Genomic DNA, 22691 nt, shown 5'->3' on the forward strand with positions numbered 1-22691 from the left:
CAACACCATCACAGTGCATTTTCAACACCTGTGGGTGTGGTCCTCCATTGAAGTTTGATCGGTGTTAGATTTAAAACCCGTGGTGTTTAATCTAACACCGATGTTTTTACAGTGTAAGCTCTTTGTGAATCAAAACATTGCATTGAGATAATCATAATCCAATTGGGCATGCCACTAACACCCGATAGTAACTTGTGTAGACGTTGAATGTACGGCCGGATGTCGTGAAGATTCAATCGTATATAAAACTCACTTTAATACAATAGCAACCTTAAAATAAGCAACATCACGAGGAGAACCAATAAGGTTTCACTGTATGTTGTCATGGGAGTTGAAATCACTGTCGCAATGCTGATAGGTGCTTTGGCATTCCGCCTTTTTTCAACGGTCGAACCTCCTTTCATCTCGATCATCATGTCAGCAAGTGCATTGCAAGTGTATGAGCTCGCACGCCGTCACACTGGTGTCAAATAAACCGCAATCTATTTCATATTGTCAATTTTATTATCATTACTATCATTTTTATCATTTGCTGTAGACGGGTGCAATTGGTGTTGGCATTGAACCATCACCTTCTCCTTTCAAAAACTCAGAACAATTAGAGAAAGCCGGCGTCTTTCACTTCAGTTTCGGCGTGTGTTTGATCCTCGGCATGTCCCTAATTGCCCGTGACTATTCATGGCAAAGATAAGTTCGGTTGACAATGGAACTTGCCCCATTGTTGGAGGAGGGCGAGTGCACCACAGAATCGCCTCGATTGTTCTGCCCGCTCAACAAGTTCTGAGTTTTTCGGAGATAGCGTGCAGAGAGAAGAGTTACCTCGCAGACCTATACAGAGTATTGCATCCGAATGAAAGAATCAAACTTATTTCATCAGAGAATGCGTTGTTCCAGTTTATCTCTGCACTTGTATCTCTCTTTCATTTCACTTTCTTTGTGGATGTGGTGGCTCATTATTCAGCAGTAATCCCTTTTTATCAATGGGCTATACATGAGGACTCGATCACAAGACAAGTTCCCTAATCAAGGTGCTTCACATACACGACACCGCTGAAAGCGCGTCTCGTTCAGATCTTTCTGTATAGTGATATAGGGAGTCTTTACTTGAAGTGCGAGGAGGCTGAACTCCAATAAGTTTTGTCGAAGTAAATAAAGACGACTAATCGTGGACAGCTCTACTGAAGAGAGGTTCGCCGCACATTAAATTCTTTCACTTTGACAACCCGCCCGTATACTTGAGGATTATCCCCAGCATAATCTTGTTCACTCTTGCCCCGTGGCGCTAGGACGATCACCAAGCTGCAGCATTCAACCACACAACATATAGCTTCAGGTTTAAACATTTTGAGCTATACTTCGTTCTGCTATACGACCCATGGGTAATGTATAACATAATATAGCCATCTATTTCGCGCTCATCTGCAAACCGAGTTGGCCTAGTTAGAATAAAGTGACGTTCATGTTCAGCTATGTTTATGCATCGAGGAGATTATGACACGTACCACCTGAGATACAATGGGAACCGTTTCAGGGCAAGGTTTAACGCCACACAATTGACGGTAAGTATACAGGCCTATATTAAACAAGGATATAAATATACTGTACGTATAAAATACATAGACAACCTGCATATCTGGGGATGCAGAAACAATATATATATATATATATATATATATATATATATATATACATAAACATGTTGAGAATTCACGTAATGCTCCACGAAGAAATGAATAAATAAACTGGTAATGCATTTCAGACTCCTGAAGAAGGCGGAGGCCGCTGAAAAATCGAGTCGAATAATCTCATTCTTTATTCGCAAAAAAAGAAATGCATTACCAGTTTATTTCTTCATTTCTTTATATATAATTATATATATATATATATATATATATATATATATATATATATATCAATACATTAAGATATCTCGTTTTCAGACATTATTTAATCGCCCCATGGACGCTTGTATATATAAAAAGAAATAAGATATTGTCCACGGATTACTTTCCAACAAATCGAGATTTATGCAAATGATGTATGATAATGAGTGATCATCTACCTGCACTGATGCTATGTCTGTGTGCTGCACACCCTTACAAAAATATAAATCAAACTAACAGACGTTTATTCCTCGTCTGTATGTTTTCTCCAATTAGTGATGACAGCATGGATTTGTCCAATTTCTAATCATCAATGTTTTAAAGCGAAATTATCATTGTTTGCTCAGGCGTTTTACTTTTGTACTTTTTTTTGCGCATGCAATCAGCGTATCATAGACTCTATTGGCATGTTTTGATGTGTTTACGTGGGTTTGTTAAGTGTGGGTGCATGGGTCCTCGTCGCTTTGTTTTGTTTCATCCTTTTTTTTTTTGATAAAAGATTCTGTGAAGTTATTTGTTCACTTTGCATGGTTAATGTGCAATGACCTTATCACGATGATCTAGCATGTCATCAAGCTTTATATGAAAAGCTACTTCTTTTTTTTTCTTGTAATTTTCATTTGAACTAAAAAGAAAAGCATGTTCTATTCAGTCTGTTTGTGGTTGTACATTTGAAATACAGTTGTATTATAGAATCAGAACTGCAGAATGTTCTTGAAGCGTTATTTGTTTGTAATTTCAAACGAAGCTACTATAAATAAACTATTGAATTGAATTGAATACTATTCAGCCCCCCCCCAAAAAAAGAAATTACAACAACAACAAACGAACAAAAAACCCAAAACAACCAACAACAACAAACAAATAACAAACATCCGACAACCGACAATATGAAAAGCATGGACTTTGGACGCAAAAAAAAAAAGAAAAAAAAAGAATGTGCACGATGACATCGTGAATATGAAAGGATGACGTTGGTGCTCTACAGAGGAATTTTCGGGAAACAAAATGGACAAAATGAGAAATATATTCTATACACCTTAATATTCTAATTTCCATCCAAAATAATTTTACTAGGAGATGCATTGCACAGTTTTTCTACCCGCACTTTATTGCACAAAGCATCACCGCGATAGGGACGAACTATATGAGCTTCGCGAAATAAGATCGTGCGGTTTTGTTTACAAAAATTCGCCCAACGTGAAATGAGATTGAATCACTCGCCACGATCTTGCATATTCATTCGCTTACGTACGAAGCGTGTAAACGAGTCTGCAAGATTTCCGATTGCCATGGTTGTTGTGACGCTTCTGTAATTACTACTGACTTGAACACAAGAAACTACTCTTCAGAAGCATTTAAAGCGGAAAAACGTTAAAATTTGGAGTTCAGTATGCTGTCCAGGACGGGCAGTGGCGGTAGAAGGAAGGAGAAAAAAGATATGGTGTGTATTCATGTATGTTGTTTGTTTAGATTTTGACGTTACGCTTGAGTTCAGCTGAACTAGTGCACGTACACGGACCACTCCGAATGCCAGAACTCTCGGGTACGCTGGCTCTCGCAGTTCCGTTGAGCAGCTCCTAGAAGCAGCAACAGTGTGCACAGCGCGTCATTCTTTTTTTTTTGTTGCAGATGTCATCTCTTTGTTACCACGCATAAGGCGTTGGTATTAAATGCCAGTACCAAAGGTGTCCGAGGTTAATGCCCCTCACAAGAACATTGATAAGGTATCTCATCGTAGGTTCTCGAAGAAATCATCAAATATAAACACTCACATCAACACAACACACAACTGTCAACGCTAGTCTAAATATCAATTCAAAGTGTACAATGGCAAAACTGCCTTCTGAAGGTCAACAGCTTCCCACCATTGTAATATACCTGCATCATCCTCTGTGTGAAAACATAAGCTGATTTGACATCATACAAGTACAATATTAATCTGTGGCAGTATATATGCACTGTGGTACAAAGCATATTTTTACATTTTATATTAGCCTTGGCGTAAATATTAATTTTACTTGATCTTGATCTTGTTCTTGATCATATACACAGGCACAGCCCAGTCGCTGCGCTGTATAAATGCTTTGCACGGCGTCTGGTCGGGCTAACGTTAGATCTTGATATTATTGATGTGCAGACGGCTAGTGTGGCTATCCTGTACATTTTGGTTTGACAACAATTCATGAGTCAGAGGCATATCTTATTCAAACTTAATATTTCCAAGAAAGTCTGTGAAAACTTTTGAATTGTAGGAGCATCCCTTACCGGTACCTTAGCTTGCCTTGTGGTTGGTTTTCTCCAAGCCGAATTGGTGCGTTGAAGCTGTTTGATGTTACTAGGGATTAGTCCTTGAGTCTCTTTGTATTAAATGTTCAAGTAAAAGATGGTAAAATTGATAATAAAAATACTTCGATGCTTTTAGAAATAAAACTGTTAAAAGAGCTAGGGCCTGAGCTCCATTTGATGATATCAACATGTAACTAGATAGATCAGCAGGAGGAAAAATGATACATATTCTTATTTTGTTCTGTCTGGATTTCAGCAATTTTGCTTTGCAACCTTCCACACCCCCCCCCAAAAAAAAAGAAAAGAAAAGAAAAGAAAAGAGAAATGAGTAAACTGCATTAAGTGCAATGTCTTCAGAATTGTGCTGAGCCCTTGACTACTCGCCTACAAAAAGAAAAAAAAAACACACATGACATGAATGATACCCTGGGGAACCACATAAAAATCAGCCATTTTGTTGAATTATTATTTATTTTTTAAAGGTTGTACCCTGGGTTGCCAAATAGTGGGAAATTATTTTGGTTCTGGAGCTAGCACTCGTTTGCCACTGCACTGCACTGAAGCGCACGCTATTGCACAGCGTACCATGCATGCATAGTACATGTATAACCAAGGAGGTATGAGCTACCTCCTTGGTATAACATGCAGTGGCATGGGAATGACTATGAACACGCACACACAGTGCATGCATTTCTCTGGCTGTCCTCGAGTGGACGTGAGGTGGCGCTACACAACGTGGTACCCTGGGGTACTACGGTACCCCGCGGTAAACGCATGATACATCACATTACCCCAGTACTTCTGTCCCTCCACTGGCTCCCGGCCCCCTCTAAAAACAAAACAAAAACGTATTACCTTCAAGACTCTTCTTGTCTGCCATACATTATAAAGATTTGCTGGACTGCCTATCTTCAAAATACTCTTCATCTTCACCAACAATCACAAAATATCCGTTCATCTATTAAACTCACAGATTCTACACGTACCTCGTCGCATCAAACATTGGCCTACTTGATCCGTGCTTTTCCATACATTTGTACACGGGCCCAAAACCAGCTTGGAACGTCCTTCCAATATCTCTACGACAAGCACCTTCTATCGATGCCCTCAAATTGAATCTCAAAACCCACCTTTTTAATTCACATTAATTGTTTAACATTTATGGTATTACTATTGTTTTGTTTGTTTGTTTGCTTATTTTTTATGTTCTATCTTTTATGATACTATGATACTGTAAAAGTGGATATTTTTGTGTTAGTATTTTTTTTGCGCTCCAACAGGTTAGATGAGATTTATATGTTTTGAATTCTGTGGAATTGAGACATGAAGTACTGGAACATTATGGCTAGCAAAAACATTTGTGTGAGCCTTTCATTTTCGCACTGGTTTCTGGTTGTACAAATGCAGTATTAAAATGCACATGCAACTGAATAATCTCAACTGGAGTCAAACGTTACTGATGAGTGTATGCTTCAATGCTTTTAACCTCCCCCTATGCTACCTAGTCTTTGATGTAGACTACATGTACATCTGTAGACAAACAAAATTGCAAAAGATCCCCACCTAATCATAGATTTAAATTTAGTGTTTTTCACTGTTAGTATTATGACATACATATGTACTTGTACAGTAATGCAAAGATAAATGACTATAGATGTGAACATAATGAGATGAAAGGTTTGGTACCACTATAAATGAAGGAATTTGTCTTTGGTCTAGCATTTGATTTTCTTGCAAACAGTCATGAAGTGTCAACTTTGAAGTGATATAAAAAATTAGTCACTTGTCTAGTGTGTCATTTCTAAGTCACTTAAAAAAAAATTAATTTAGTTTTTAGTATTGAGTTTGTTTATAAATTCATTTATTTATATTTCTTCATTTACATTGCAGTAGCATGCCCCAACACATGGAAGATGTGCTGAAAGTATGATACCACTAATGAATGCATGTTAATCCCATCTCTCTTATGGGATAGGGAAAGGGACAGGGGATGACGCTTCACTCTGTTGATAGTAGATGTCTTAATATTTTAATGCACATACAACATCCCCATAAAAGAAACAGTTATCATCTCTGACAAACCTGTAGAGACTACATCAATATGACATGTCAACTGTACCTACAAACTGTACTTTTTGTAGAACAGTTATGTACTGTACTTTGTTTTTAATAGTATATTTGTGAGAATGCCTAAACTGCAGTGGATGAAAATTAGAGTTTTCTTAGAATACAAAAAGATATCTACTAGTACAACTGCTTTGTTGAAAAGGTATTGTTATAGTATAACTGCTTTGTGTGATTAAGAATGACATTTTCCCTTGTTCCCCCCCCCCCCCCCCCCATGATCAAGTTGGATTAAGGGAAAGATGACTTAGAGTGTGATGGTGCAGATTCCAGAAAGAAGTATACCTGTGGCATGGAACCAAGAATGAATGGGCAGCTTTTCATAGATATTGACTTGTATTGACATGTAACAAATTGCGAGTGCCTCATATACATACAGTGCAGATGTTTTTCAATGGTCACTGTGGAAACATGAAAATTTACTTAAATTCTTATGTACAAAGAACATTAATTTTAGGCAGTAAATTTACCAGATGAATTAAAGTATGGCGAGGTGCAGACCAGTCAGATATGTTTTCTGATGCCCCATACATTGTAGGAGGATGTGGGCAAAAGCATTTTGGCAAAATCTTTATCTGTCTTTTCTTTTTGTTGTAATTTATCAGTGATTACTGTAAAACACAATATATTCATGGCATGAAATTTTCATGAATTGGAGCTGGCGGCCTATTTCATGGCATGAAATTTTCGCGAATTGGAGCTGATGGCCTATTTCGCGGCATGAAATTTTCACGAATTTCCACTGACATTCAATGCATGTAGTGTAGACACAAACTTTTCCATACATTTTAATTTCGTGAATCTTATTCTTGGCTCTTGCGAAATTCACGTAATTAAAATGCACGCGAATATTCCTTGTACAGTAGTTGTTTTTAAGAGGCTGACATTGCCTTTTGCTGACATTATGCAGAGTTGTGAATTCCTAGAATTATGATTTGAAATTATTGTGATAGATTTTGAATGATTAATAGATTTAAGATTTCATGGACACTGTGGAGAAAACAATGTCAGATGTACTCCGTACACTTAATTCTAACCCTATATGTTTATTATAATGATTGTCAAAATGTTTACTGTAAAATGATTATAATGGCAAGAGATGATGACAAAAATGATAATGTCACATCTCTTTGTGACAAGACTGTTGTCATCATAGTGATCATGATTGCACGTGACAGTAATAATGATTAGCAGATGAACCATGAAGTATTATGATTTTGAAGCAGTCTCCAGTAAGATTATCCTGCTCTGTTGTGGCTTCTTTCATTCGCAGCACGCTGGCCTGGGGCAAGATGTGGATCGCGGCCAGCCGTGCATGAAGTGTGGCGACAAGTGTCCTGGCCTGGCATTGCATTATTGGAGGTAAGGCATGAGTTTTGTCCGTGATACACCCCATTCTGGCGTGTCTATCGTTAAGAGCATTGTTGAGCTCTGAGGGGTAGACTTGATGATAAAAGTTGCATCAGCCTGTGAAGCTGAAATTCACAGCAGCCATTTTCTTCTGTAATCCTTCTCCAAGATTGGAAGAAAGATGGAGACTGAGATTCTTCATAATGTATGGTATTGTTTCTGTTTTGAAATCGGGCCAGTGTGCAGGTTGTAGTATGATTGATGCATGTTTCTTTAGGTGCCCCATACAGCTCTATAGATATTACTCTACATTTGTGGTGCGGATGAGATAGTGTGAGGTCATAACGTAGTGATGTATACAATGTAGTGTACCGTGTCATTTGTGTTTTCCCAGATGCTGGCAATAGAAAAAGTGGAACTGATTCATGATTTAGTGATGATAAATGGGGCATCTAAGTTACTTCCTCCTTGGCCAGTTAATGAACCAGATTGTAACATGTAGTCATTTTACTATGATTATAGGATAATTAGCACAGTTTCCCCCAGACCTTTCTGGTTGTTTTGTTGCTGCCTGATTTGAAAGAAAGAAAGCAAGGAGAGAAGAGTCTTGTGATATAATGGCCTTTCCATGTTTTATGAGGCAGCAAAAATACATTTTTCACTTCAACAGATCCCAGGAATAGGGAAAAAAAGTGGAAACAGAGAAAAAAACAACAACTCGTGGCAGTGCCTCTTGTAATTCATGTAAAGGTGAAACAAGACTTTATAGCCTGCGTTCAAAGTTTACCAACGTCATAACATACTGAGATTGACAAAAAGCAGTTCATAATGATAATATTTCAGTAGAGAGAGAGAGAGATAGAGATAAGTATAGAAAGAGAGTAAAAAGGAAAAGGTAGAAGAAAAGATTTAGAAAGATTAATATTTCACAAGGAAGGGGGGGGGGGGGGGGGGGTGGGGGGGAATAGAATGAAATTAATTTGCACTGTGTGAAGTGACCGGAAAGATATACGATTCCGTGCCCCATGTGGCTGATGGAGTCTAGAGAGAGGAAAAAAAAAACACCCTCTTCTTTTGTAGCAAGTGTACAATGTTTATTTTTCTAGATTTAGAGGAGTCCTGGATATTATTGATTGCAAATTGCATGAGGGGATTGTTAAGATGATAATTCCCACAACATCAGGTCACCTATGGAGGTTCCATCTCGATGAAAGGGTTGCTGTTATTGTTTGTGAGGTCCAACTGTCTGACTGCTATTGCACGCATGGACTGATTAAGAAGCAGAAAGTGTGAAAAGGGTTTTGAAAGTCAAGGTCGTTTATATCCTGAATAGCATCAACGAAGCAAATTTCAGATGCGTGCATAATTTTAAGAGTTTGGTTTTATACTCTTTATTTCCATTGCGAGGATGGAAGAGGAGAAAGTTATATTGTTGAGACTTGGGAGGATAAACTCCTGGAAGAAGACTTTTTTAGAAATTATTTTGCCATACTCGATACAGGTGACTCCTGTGCAACGAAGTCCTCGGGACCAGCTGTTTTCTTTCGTTACTTCAAAATTTCATTGCAGTTGAACAAATAAAGTGTATTGTTAAGACGTAATTTTATTTATTATCTTATTTCATATATATAATTATATCAGTTTTACTTTGTTGCAATGAAACTTTTTTATAAAAATGTTTGTTGTAACAGGAGTGCGCTGTATACTGTTGTTGAATCTGTCTTGGCTAATTTTCTTTTGAGAGTGCTCTCTGTGAGCCATTTCGACAAACAGAGTGTTTGCCATGGTACATGATACATTGTAGCTGATAAATTCCTGTTAAGAAAAGTTCTATTGAAATTAAAATTCTCTTTCATTTGAACCATAAAAGAGATTAATAAAAAAGAAAAGAAAAGAAAGTGATCATGAATGGTTGTAACACAGATTCTCAGTATCTTGAACATTTGCAACCATTATGGTTTGAGTTCCATAAATATTGTATGTAAAGTTTTCTACGCTGTTGGTCTTTGATCACATTTGTATAGTCGGAGGACTTAATAAGTTTAATGACCATGGTATAGACATCAACAACATGTACATTGTACTTAAAGACAACTTGTTTCATGGAAGTAAAACTGTAACAAACCACATTAATCAGAATTTAGAATAGGATCAGCAAAGCTATAAGGAAAAGGACACGGTATGATAAGATTTAGGAAGATTCTATCAAATTGACATTATATGCTTAATACCAGTGTAGAAAAAATATATTGAGCAATTGTCCTTCTGCCCAAAGTAATTTGCAAACTGTCATTATATATCAAAACAGATTGACATTTTGTTTATTGCTCATCAGTTGGGCCATTATCCATAGACCTCTTAAGACAAGAGTGTATTGCTCTCTTTTGACAACATAAATGGGAAGATTCAGGGTTAGTTTTGTGGGGCACTATGGCTGGAAGGCAAGTAATAGCTGCCATGATACATCAAGTGTATCCACAGAATGACATCCACAGAATGCCTTTTAAAAGTACTGCTGTGCAATTTCAGCAGGAATTGCACAGATTACCGTTATGTCTGTCATTCCTTTGAGCTTTTGTAACAGAATCAATAAGCTCATTTTCTCTGTGATTCTGAGTTACCTCTGCTTTATTTCTGCTCCCGTTCTTGTCTACATTTGAAAACATACTCTCTGAACAAATATTTGTTTTTCAAGGTTAAGTTCTTGTCTTTTTTCCTTGTAAATTGTTCATGTTCACCGAAGCTTTGGACCCTCCTGCTGTGGTACTGCAATTTAACTTTTCACTCTTTTAGTGTTTTTCTAACGTAATTCTGTTCCTTCCGTTTTCTCATGATGTCATTGGCTATGCAAGTGGGTATACTGTAGGAGCCTATAATCAACACACATGTTCAATCTCATTGCCAATATCTCTGCATTATTTTGAACAATTTATGCAGCATTGCAAAAATCAAACAAAGGTGCAAAGTGTACTACCGTCTCCTGAATGTCGGTAGGGCCTACATTTTAGGAAATGTGCCCTTTTTTTTCTGTCACAAATGCAACTAGATTTGTATTACCGGTTGAGGCAATATTGTTTTTATGCTACATATCTGATCATTTATCTTTTGTATCTGTAACTATTAGTGAAACACACACAATCTAATTTGAAAGGAAGAATATGGTGTGGATAACAAGGTGAAGATCAACATCATCATGTTTCGCAGCTTTTGTGTCATAGAGAAAAATATAAAGGAAAATCTTCTCATCTTGTAGAATACCATCCATGATATATTGCACCACATGTTTGTATATTGATCCCATTTTTTTAAATAGAAAAGTTACAGTATTTAATGGATGTGTAGACCAAACACCGCTGAGAAATGCAACACAAATCTGATACAATTTTTGTCACTTTTCAACATTGTTCAATGGACTATAATGTGTACTGTAACACGTAGCATGTGTCATTCAAGGAAGCCCACATACATTGTACATACAAGTCAACAGCTGTCAGTGGTTCTGACAGATTTCTAACCAACAGGGGAAAAGAAACATCTGTACCGTGGGGGAGACTGCAAGCCCCTTCAGTCAGTGTCAAATCCAAGATAGGGGTCACAGATCAGATTCTGATGTTGACATGGGGTCATAGGTCAATCCCACAGAAATGCTATTTTTCCAGCAGGGGAAAAAATGACTTTTAGCATACAGTAGTCAGCATGTAGGCAGTCCTGAGTTCATGCTGGAATGTGCAAGGTGTTACTGTGGAGGTGATATTTCACCCTAAATATTTTTGCAACCTGTTCTTGGTTGGAAGTGCCGCAAAACAAAACAAAACAAAAAAATTTTTCAACAGCATACATTGTAAATATGTCAGATTGTGATATTTGTCACTGTTATGTGTTCACTTGTTTACTTTTCAAAATGTTTTGTATATGTCCCATTGCATAAACAAAGGCATGACAGCATTCACTGTATCTTTGATATACAATGTACAATTTTGTATGTGATACATTGGTTGACACAGGTTCTGTATTCACAGAGATAATTTTGGAAGCAGTATCGAGCATCAAATGTTATGATTCTTTCTTATCATTTTTTTTTTTTTGGGGGGGGGGGTGGGTAAAGGAAGGACCGCTGAATGTCCAGATTTAGGGAATATTGGGGTGAGCAAGGATATCGTCTGTATGAAACTGTCTTCACTGAGAACATATTGCATTACATTGTATGAAACATTGATGTTTGATCTTTCTGTTCACACTGCAATAAAAATCGCAATGTTTCAGCACTTAGGAAAAGTCACTTCTTTTTTTTTTTTTTGCTGCAGGACTTTCACTGAACTGCTGCAATATTCCTTGCATCGCAGTTTTTAGATATATACAGTAGGCCTATATCAGTGTAAATGGCTATATTGAAATGAGTTTTGACAATTTTGCCTATTAGATGATTCTTACAAAATATAGTGAGGCATCGCACCAACCTTCCTAGAGTACAAGTCCATGTAAGGTCAAAGAGTCAACTTGTACTTTTGCGAAAGCTCTCGTCGTCACTACATCCTGGCTTTTTTTAAAATTTTTTTTTTAGAAGAATTGGATCAGCTAACCCTTTGTAGAGAGGATGGCAAAACTTTTCACCAGATATGAAGTTTGTCATAATAGATGAATGGAATTCTCAAGTGTTCCAAGCGAAATAGTGCAACGAAAATGTCAGATAGTGGCTAGGAAGTTGAGGGTGTATTGAAAGGGGCGGATATCATGGTTGGCCTGGCCTTTTGAGGAGGGGCACAGTAGTTTGCCTGCCAGCTAATTAATACCTCATAATGCACTTCTGATTTGCTTGGAATACTGCTCATTCAAAGCTATCCCAAAAGACTTATTGGGGTACAAAAGGAGTGTGTGGTTGTGCACAACTGATGCGGAACGGGCTCCTGAGGCATACAAATTATATTTTACCAGCATCGACACAATTGCACGGTTTTATCTAGCGGATGACACATTTCTGGTGTGCTCTCTACAACTTGTATTTGAGGGCTTCATTGTAGATTGGCATACTACAGTGTGCATGCAGAGCTTGGCGGTTGTTTACAAGTGCAAGAGAACCACTTGAAGCAGCAAGGCCAATATTTGAGTTGCTCCAGTCCTGATACAAATTTTGATTGAAGCTTGCAATACAACGACACTAACAAAGCAGTTTGCTAAATGGCCTATACCTGCCAGGTAAGCCTGCAGTTGGGCAGGTTTGTCCTCATGGTGTCATACAACCGTAGATGTCACCAAACTTACCCTGGTATGCATGCCTCCAAATTATCAGTTGCATGCGCAGAATGCAGAACACCAGATGTTGTGCAGAAAAATCATGAACTACACACATCAAACAGCAATTATATGATTGAAGATATAATCAATTTGCAGACTACATAAATGATATATTTTTCATTCTGACCAAAATGTAAGTCTTTGTAGGATATCATCAGAAAATGTATGCTGAGTCAGACAACAGAATAGTTTTCTTTAGTGTGATGTCTCACGAGTGAAGAGTCTGATTATCTCTGAGTATATACATGTATGATTATGGATCGTTTATCAATGCATGATTGTATGCATTTTTTTTTTTTTTTGACAGCATGGGGCAACTTTGCAACAGTATGTTTTTCAAGATGATACAGGACTCCTTTGCCAAGTTGGCATACAAATGGGAAATAGTTCAGACCAAATTCTGTTTTCATAATGCAGAGTGAATTTCAAATAATTTCTAACCACCCCAGATGTGGCATACATTGTATTTATGCAGTCAGGCAGCAGAGTGGGATTTTCTGCAGCAGTGCTCGGTAGAAGCAACTTTTGATGTGGAAGAGGACAAGAAATCACCATGCCAAGCTTACCCTGAGTTCAAGAGAAATTCCCTCCGACATGCTTGGCTGTATTTTATGATAGCCATTTATCAGAGCTGACATAAAGTCATATCAGACTCGGCCTTTGTGAACCAATCTTTTGAGCACTGGAGGTGAGCAAACATATTTAACCTACGTATGCAATGCACAAGGTCATGTTTGACCAAGATGAAGGGACACAGTGGAGCAACAATCATAATTATTTTGTTGATTTAGTCCCGAGGGTAAACATTTGACTTGTCTCTCGAATGTCAGACGATCGACCGAAGAAAGACCAGTGACACACATCTGCTGTGACAGGGCAAATTCCAGCTAGTTAGAATCTTGGTGAGAATGACAAGCCGTGAACTTACCTCAAGAAATGCAATTGATATTTCATGGCATGTCTACTTATACTGGCAATATTTCTAATGTGCCTTCTAAGACAACATGTGTAGGGTAGATTTTTACCTTATAAATGATGAACATCTTTATACTGTAGCAGTTTTAAAGATGTTTTCTGGATCATCAGAACATGGCAAAAAGCAGTTTTTGTACTCGTTAGATTGGGAATTTGAGCAAGGGTCCGAATGTACACATATCTGACAAATGTCCATTCATCTCATTGTGACCTTGTGAATATAATAAAGATATATCCCAAATGTTACTATCAAATTTTGCCTTTGTGATTGTTTATATAGGACTGTTGTTTTTGATTATTGCAAGGACAATTCATGGTATTAAAAAAAACACTACGTAGTTGTTGCCTACATATTGTACACACATGTAATAGGCTTGATATTTGAGTTTCCCAGCCAGGTAGCAAAATGGATCATCTGGTGAACATTTTGTCTCCAATAGTCATATTTAGTCACCCCAGGTCACCAGACAGTCAGTGGATTTCGAGTTGGCAGCTGCCAGTTACAACCCATTTGTATAAAACTGTAGAATAATTCTTTTGGTCAGGTTAGCACTGAGCTGCATTTGATGTCATTCTGTTTGTAAAGTCAAGTTGATAATAAAGTGGACATTGCTGCTGTACTGGTCCTTCTCTCTCATGTGTAGTGCAGTAAAAGTAACCACATTAAGATTTTGATATGCTGCCCTCTAGTGGTGATGTCAATACAATATGCACCCACATTGTAAGCCTGAAACTATCATGCTTTGTGTCGTCAGAGTTTTCCTTGTTCATACAATCACCACTCAACAAGGTCAGTGATCAATGTTGTTGGTATATATGACACCAAAGAACAGCAAGTAATGATGGGATTAACAGACCCATGATCTCCATAGGAGCAGATGAGTAGATAATCTGTTAGAGAACTCACAGGCTGTATATTAAAGACTGTAGGAAAGAAATGTAGTGTTCAGTAGTAATGTTACATGGTGAGGTCAGTTTGGCCAAAAAAGGAATGTAAGTACTTGTGTCTACACAAGCAAAAAACAAAAACAAAAACAAAAAGAAAAGAAAAGAAAAATGAATATATTAGGGCAAGCATGAAATTACATATATAACAGTGTAGATATTACATGTAATATATGTCTTGCAGTGGAAGTCTTTAATGGCTGATCATTTTTCGTAATGACAGCTTTACTCTCTTTAATGACCATATTTTCTTTGACTAGAGGCAATTAAAAAAAATTAGACTCTCTACTCTAGGCCTACACACTGGTACTATGTGTAATTAGCACATTTAAAGTATAAACATATATGATTAAGTTATCATCTTTTCCATCCTGTCTTCAATGAATCTCAAGTATTATATTAGGGCATTGCTGAAAATTATTCTTTCTACTTTGCTGATGTTTCCATTGACACGGTGTTACCGGTGTAGCTGAGTGTCGAAAATATCAATTTTGAAGTGCAATCGTACCTTATTGGCCCTGCACTGAGCTTTGGTTTTGCCGGCAGTTGGGTTCGAGGGTTTATGTCACCTTCACTTTGAAAATTAAGCCCACCCATAAATCATGCAGGGTATAGAATTCAATTACCGGTGGAAACCCATGTAATGTGTTGGTACTGCATCTGATAGAGCTGGCGGCAGTGACGTTTGGTGGGGGCTGGAGCTGGAGCATGCTTAAATCATTTGGTATTGTCCGAGTTCCAACCTTTTTAATCAGCTTTACCGTGAATCTCCCTCTTTTTTTGCCTCACGCCAAGAGAGGATTGGCAAAATCAGAATCCTAGCAACCGTGCTACCATTAAGAGATGATAGGGCGATGTGGCACTGATACCGAACCAGCAGTGTATCATGCAGGTGCGCATTAAAGGCACTGTATACATTCGGGAGCAGTAATTTTAAAAACTGTTCGAGTTATCACATTTGATATATATGTAGGTTAGTTGTATCACAAAACATCCTACTGTATAAACAATTTGCAAATAAAGCATTATGAGGAAATATCACTTTTTTCTCAATAAACCATAACTGTAGACGGTTTCGTCCAGAAACAATTTAAATAAAATCATTGTTCACATTTTGTACTATACATATCTAACAATACTTAACATTGGTTATACTAATCAACATTTTTATATTGGATGCTTCTATCCCTAGCTCCCATTTTAGAACTATTTTGAAACACTAAAGCTGGGTTTTTGTTTCATCTGTAAATGGTAAATAGTGCCTTTAAAAGATGGTATGTGTTAACCTTCAGTAAGAGCTGACCTGTCTTGCTATACTACTGCATACACACACACAAACACACACACGCACACACTAAAAAAATACTCTACTTTAACATTTGATAACTTTAATGGTGTGTATTTTCAGTTCATTGCTGGAAAGGAACTGCTGGATGTTTTGCCTGATGATATCCATAGCATTTCTCTGGTTCAGTTTTAGTACCATTGGATAATATCAAAGGACAGGATAGTTAAGTACTGCCTTATTTGTGTGCATGCAATTCATTGATCTGTAGAATGCTTGAAGGTGTCATTGCTTATAAATGTTCCAGCTATACATACAGTGTACATTGTACAGTTGTAGTTCGCAAATAGAAAACACCACATAAGGCTGTAGCTGTATTTGACATCAAGGTGTGTAAATGGCTGCTTGTTACAATAGCTTTCTCAATGATTACATGAGGTCATACTATTGTGGAGGTGTTTGTTTGTCATTGATTTCCATTCATCCATGTCCTCAGGCATTTAGTGTCGCTCAAAGATAGAGAGAACCTTTTTTTAAAAAAAAAAAATTGATTAACATCACGCATTGACATATATTGATCACGCACAACATTTGACAACTACTTGTAAACGAGATGGGCATGAATGGAATCTTCCAGCAGCAAAGAATTGTCCAGTGTTTGTTTTGACTGAGTTTTGACAAGGTTTATGTGTCCAGAGAAGAAAACTGATGTATCGACCATGTTTCATAGATTGTGTAAATTGCAAAAACAACATACATGTACATCTGTGATACATTTACGATTCTGCTTTTGTGTAAATATCTACTTGTCAATGCACCAGTTATCCTCATATTAAGAAAGTGTGAAGAATGAATAATTTAAGAAAAGTGCCAGTAAGTGTGCCCAAAAAAAGACTTATTCAGGGTGGTTGATAGATAGATGGCTGATGGTAATATGTATACATTGAAAAAAAAAAAAACCCACAGTGATCAAGAAGCAGAGTTTTACACCTGCCCCCTATAAACATCACATTTTTATCACATACAAAAACATACACACACAAAACACATTCTGATGCAATGGAAAGATCTGAAAAGTAGAAAGAAGCAACAACAACAACTACAACAACACAGTCTACACAGTCATGGTTGACAGTCTTTTGTAATTTGTATTTGATCCAATGTACCTTATAAATCTTGTTATATTATGGTTGTCTTCTGGTCATTCTTAAATTGCACAATCACACAGAAAGTAAGACCTCTGGTACAGGAAATTATCAGATTAGCAAGATGAGCTAGGTAGCGGCTTCTTGTTGCACGTGTCGCGGACTCTAAACCCCACATCTCATCAGATTTGGCAGGGAAAGAAGCCTGTTTTGTGGATGCTCCTAAATGAGCAGGCTAATCCTATCATAAATACCCATCCAGTAATGGGTCCCCATTCTGTCTCTCGAAGGGGGATTTTCAGAGTACCATTGACAAATTGTTATTCTTCCTGGTTTGTATGTTATAGCAATAGTTTCCTTCTATTTCTGTATCATTTCTTTGCATTAGCTGAGACAGGGAGGCAACCTCATTTGAGAACAAAATTGGATTGGGGGACATAGCACAATGGTTCCACGTATTTACGAAAGAGATAGACATTGATCATTCCCTGCCTTAAATCTGCGCCGTTTGATGAGATTTCAATTATGTTGGGCGGGGTTGTAAACAAGTTGGCCCAAATGGGCTAATTACCAATCTCCGGACCATTGAGACATCCCCCCCGCCGTCGGTTTCCGAGAGGAGAAACCGACAAAGTGAATCGCACAGGTGTCTCATCCCTGGAAGCACTTCCTCTACTGTTTGGCGCACCGGATAGGAGCGCGCTTGTACGGACAGTCGACACATGGTAGCTGTTGTTCTGACATGCTGCGTGTGCTCTTCCTTGTGTCAAGCTTTTCTAGAAAAGTGAAAATTATGCCAGTTCCTACAACCAGAAATAAAAGAGACAGAGAGAAAAAAGAAGAAGGAGAAGAAATCAGGAAACTTCTTTACCCGCATTTGATTTATGGATGTTTGAAGTGTGGATTTAGAAATAATAATGATAAGTGGTGGATCAACTGCTACATATGCAGACCTTTGTATTTGTGATTACATTGCTCATATACCATCACATTGCATCGCATGATATAAAACACATCTAATAGATATCTGAGCAATATGCAGTGCAGGGATAAGATTAGATTACCTCATACATGAAATCAAAATCGTAGGAAACTTGCAGGGATGATTTTGAGAGAGGTTCAGCAAACATGGCAGTTGTCGTACACATACATTTTGGAATTCACACATACACAAAGTTTGGCTGCAGCACACTGTATGCCAGTGAACGATGCCGAGATGTGTTACATTATCCACACAATCACTGACATAATTGCCATGGGTGTACTTCAGTGTGATGTAGCTGACAGAACTTCAATTTATTCCCTCAGTACCTCTATCTTAAAGATCCCTAGTTGCTTCTTATTGTAACCCATTTGGTCAAATTTTTATGCGGCATGTTACTAAGCATTTTCTTGTGCCTTTTTGAACTCTTCCCTCGTCCTGTTCTCCACCTCTCTCTTCTTTCGTCCTGTCCAATTTTTGTCACCACTCTCCTGTAAAAGAGCTCTTAGCGTTCCAGCGCTCTTCCCCTTTCCGTTTCTCCGCGAATCCATCAAGGAGTCGGCTATCTCTTGCGGATGCAGTAACTGCTTAAAAGCCTCGAAAAATGTTGATGTCCTTGCGCAGCTAAGAAGCAGTGAGTGAAAAGGGACTCTACATTTAACAACAATTTGTGTTGGCATAGTGCATGAAGCATTTCTGCAGTGAGCTGTTGTCCACTTTTCATCTTTTTTTTTTTTTTTTGTGGAGGAGGGGGGGGGGGGTCTTTTTAAAGACATCTAATGCTGAAATGGCCCCATCCAGTATTGTTTCCTTGTGCAGTCCATGTTTTTTTCCTATCCTTTGGCATTATGGTAAGGATAATCTCTGTAGGACTTCATTGTACGGTCATCCAACACTGACCATTGACCCTGAGAAGGTATCATCTTTAGTTGTGAGTTGCCATTGGTTACCAGCGGGATGCGCATGTTGCAGATGAAATCAGCAGCCAAGACTGGACTCAATTAGCTGTCTCTCTCTCTGTCTTTATTGTAGTTGTAACCAGAGGAATTAATTTCAGAAGGGAGCAATCTCTTCTCTCTTTTTTTTATTTTAGAAACATTTATGCAGTGAAAATATTTTGTTTTGTCTTTTTTTCCATAGTCAGATGGGGTATATTGTCTCCATGCCTAGGCTCTACTTGGCTGCACATGGAAGGGTTTCAGACTACAAACATTTCTAGCGTGTAGTCACGTTTTTGCATTGAGTTTTATAGTCTTGTTCAAAGGCGGAGTGCAAATGATGATTTGTAAAATATCTGTGTCACAAAGCACTTGGAATAAGGGAAGACTTGATTCAAAGCACTTAATGTGCCATACTAAAGGAAAAATATTGTTAAAGAGACATGTCTTGGGGAAATTTGATTTCAGACTCGTAGCCTGATTGATGTGAAATAAGTTTCTGGACATGTTTGCAAACCATTCCTCATAAGTCTGAAAGCGATCATGCTGTCTTCACAGATCTTGATTTTAATAAGTTTGTGTGTATGTTTGTGTGTGTGTGTGCGCACACAAGCGTCTTTGGCATGTATCTTGCATGTATCTTGTCGCGGAAAGTGAGCAAGGGGTTTGGGGACAATCCAAGGTAGTGACGGCAGAGATATGCCTACTTCTGTGGAGATGATTATTCCCCTTTGTTCAGAAACAAGGTCAGAATATTGAACTGAGTCACGACAAGTATAGAGATTATGCGTGCAATATCTACATGTATCTGTTTGTTTGTTGTGTGTGTGTGGTTTTTTTTTTTTTTGGGGGGGTGGATATGTACACGAGTATTAAAAGAATGAAGTTGATTCACTCTTTCTCTGATTTCTGCTCTTTGCTGTATGACATTACTGTTTTATTATCAAAATTTTACACCGGAGCATTCATTTGACGACTGAATGACAATATTGCAAGGAAAGATAAACTTCAATATGAAGCAGGTAAAAGGAAAAAAAAAGGGAAGGAGATATGATTGCGAAATTGAATGAAGCACTTTGAGCAGAAATGAGGTGGTGAAAGTACATGTATCAACAGACTCATGTGTCTGTGTCATACACGACATCAAGACTGTTTGGTAACTCAGTGAGTAGCAGCTATCGAGAACAATTTGTGACGGTATTATGCCTGTCATGCAGGGAAGAAACTCTTCTTTTTTTTTTTTCCTTTTTTTTTTGGTTGAGACTTGTTTGTCCGAGGCAGGAAATTCTCACAATTTCTCCACAGTCTGATGCTTTTGGCAAATAAGGACAGCGAGAAAAACTAACCATCCGATACACGACAGGCTGTGGTAGCAGCCCTATGTGTGATTTTCAGCCAAATAACTGTAAGATTTTTTTTTCTTTTAATTGTTAACCTTCCCAAAGCAGAGTTTCAGCTCGATACTGTGTTATCCCTACCCCCTCCCCCCACAATGAGATTATGCTGGACCCTCTGCACATACAATATCCCACACAGGCCTTCATCAACACCCCATCACAATGCAGATATTACGACACTGATTACTACGAGTGTTGGAGCTTTGTTCCCCCACGCAACTCAATACCCCGTAGGCATTTCTGTGCATTCTAGCGTGACACTCAACACAATGGAAAAGTTTGACTGATATGACCTTTCGAGACTTGTATTATATCTGCAGTGCTCGGCTCCAAGTGGGGTCATTTCGCGTGCCGTGGTGATGTGCGAAGGGATGTGTATTTCGCAAGGGGTCATCCATTTTAAACAAACATTTCTTGTGTATATGTACAAGCTGTGGAGAATATATATTTGTGAAGCACAGTGGGAAGAACATTGCTGGGGAAATATTTACCAAAAGAAACTATGTCAGAGGTCAAAGGTTGACACACTTTAATGCCACGCTTGGAGAAGCCTGATTGTTGGGAGAAAGTCTGGTCATTTTGAGAACGACGCTTTCTTCACCAGAGGCAGTAATAACCAGGTGATTCTCAGGTAATTGTGTATTCAGTGTGAGAGTTCAAAACTGTTGTATTTCTCCTTTTGTTGTTTGATTTTTAAACTACCAGTATTATATAGCTTGGCCAATAATCACTCTTTTAAGGCAAAAGATGCAAGTAGTATGTACAATTGTAACTGTGCAGCTGAGATTTAGACATGAAAATATGCAGAAGAGAAAATTGTTGACTATGCAACATGGATAATATATATTTTCTCTTGTATGCTATGCTTGTGAACAGTTGTACTCCAAACTGTTAATCCCACATCCTGCCCGTATATACATGTATCAGTGTATGATATGTCACAGTGTGCCATGTGTGGGTTGATTGAAGTCCATATGCTGTCTTTTTACTGTTGGGAAAGAATTATGAAAAGATACTTGCCCTCAAAAAGTATAGGGCCCCTAGTCCATATGCCCATCAGGGCAAGTTTGGAGAAAATAATTTGTTATAATGCCCTGATGTGCAGCAACATCCTATTATTTCATTCCATATTTGCTCATCTATACATCGTGAGGTGCAGTGTGAACATTTCATCTCAACACGCTGTTTCATTACCAGTCTGGTTCCATGGCTTTAGGGATGTGTGATGGACTAGATGTGTAGGTGAAAACAAGTTTTTATGAGCGTCATTATGAGTGGTGAAGAGAAAGGTTCGCCATAACTGGATCCACTCACTGACAACATCAAATCAAAAAGTTTACTTATTTCCACTTCTGTAGTGCGAAAGAGGTGCATTAGCACACACTAGCTTTTCTAACAGAGCTACTTTACGGGCTAGATTCACCAGTCAGTGGATAAAACAATACCCTGCGCGTAAAGAAGAAAGGCAGCCCTGCTATATACTTTGGTGTCTGTACCTCCATGGAAGCCATGTGAAATTAAGACTAATGTATCCATATGGTATAGCACTCATTGGCTAATTAATTGAATTTGTTGCGCTCTTGGCAAACTCATGCCTGCCTCAGCCGAGACCCAGAGCCTGTAATCGAATTGTTGGGCCTTGTGAAATGGGGATGGAAGTGCAGCGGCATTTGAATGTTCTTTTGTCACGTTAGCGATGAGTGATGATTCAAATATTTGTCAAATTTGATCAGTCCTGTCTCTTGGACATGCATCCGAATGGGGCCACGCTGAATGGGGGTTCATGTGCCCCCAATTTTGTGGCATTAGGTAGATGAGAAAAAAGTCCAAAAGTGTCTTTTTCTGTCTGAGAATGTTATGATTCATAGCTTTCTGCAAATCAAAATCCAAAATGAGCCCTTTTGAGTGTATAACTGAGTCAGAAAATTACTAAAACAATGTCAATATATTTTGGAAGATTTTTTAGCCTCCTCCAGCTCCTCCCTCTCCTTCTGGTGAAATGCCCATGCCCAGAAAATTATTCATAAACAAGTGAAGTGACCAAAAGAAGCCAAGTGGGAGGATAAAAAAGTGATTCGTGTGAAAG

The 22691-nt window shown here is 38.1% G+C and overlaps 1 protein-coding gene across 1 annotated transcript in view; it reads left to right on the top strand.

Annotated features, from left to right (window-relative positions):
- Positions 1-3163: 3163 nt before the first annotated feature.
- Positions 3164-22691, top strand: part of LOC139730439 (uncharacterized) — a 92243-nt gene continuing 72715 nt past the window's right edge. Inside the window, exons 1-2 of the mRNA XM_071641279.1 lie at positions 3164-3327; positions 7570-7658. Coding sequence (XP_071497380.1) covers positions 3277-3327; positions 7570-7658 — 140 coding nt within the window. The 5' untranslated portion in view covers positions 3164-3276. The remainder of the gene's footprint in view (positions 3328-7569; positions 7659-22691) is intronic.

This window comes from Diadema antillarum, unplaced genomic scaffold (genome assembly GCF_040938485.1).
Source record: "Diadema antillarum isolate AM-2024a unplaced genomic scaffold, OU_Dant_1.0 seq00000312_RagTag, whole genome shotgun sequence".
NCBI classification, from domain to species: Eukaryota; Metazoa; Echinodermata; class Echinoidea; order Diadematoida; family Diadematidae; genus Diadema; species Diadema antillarum.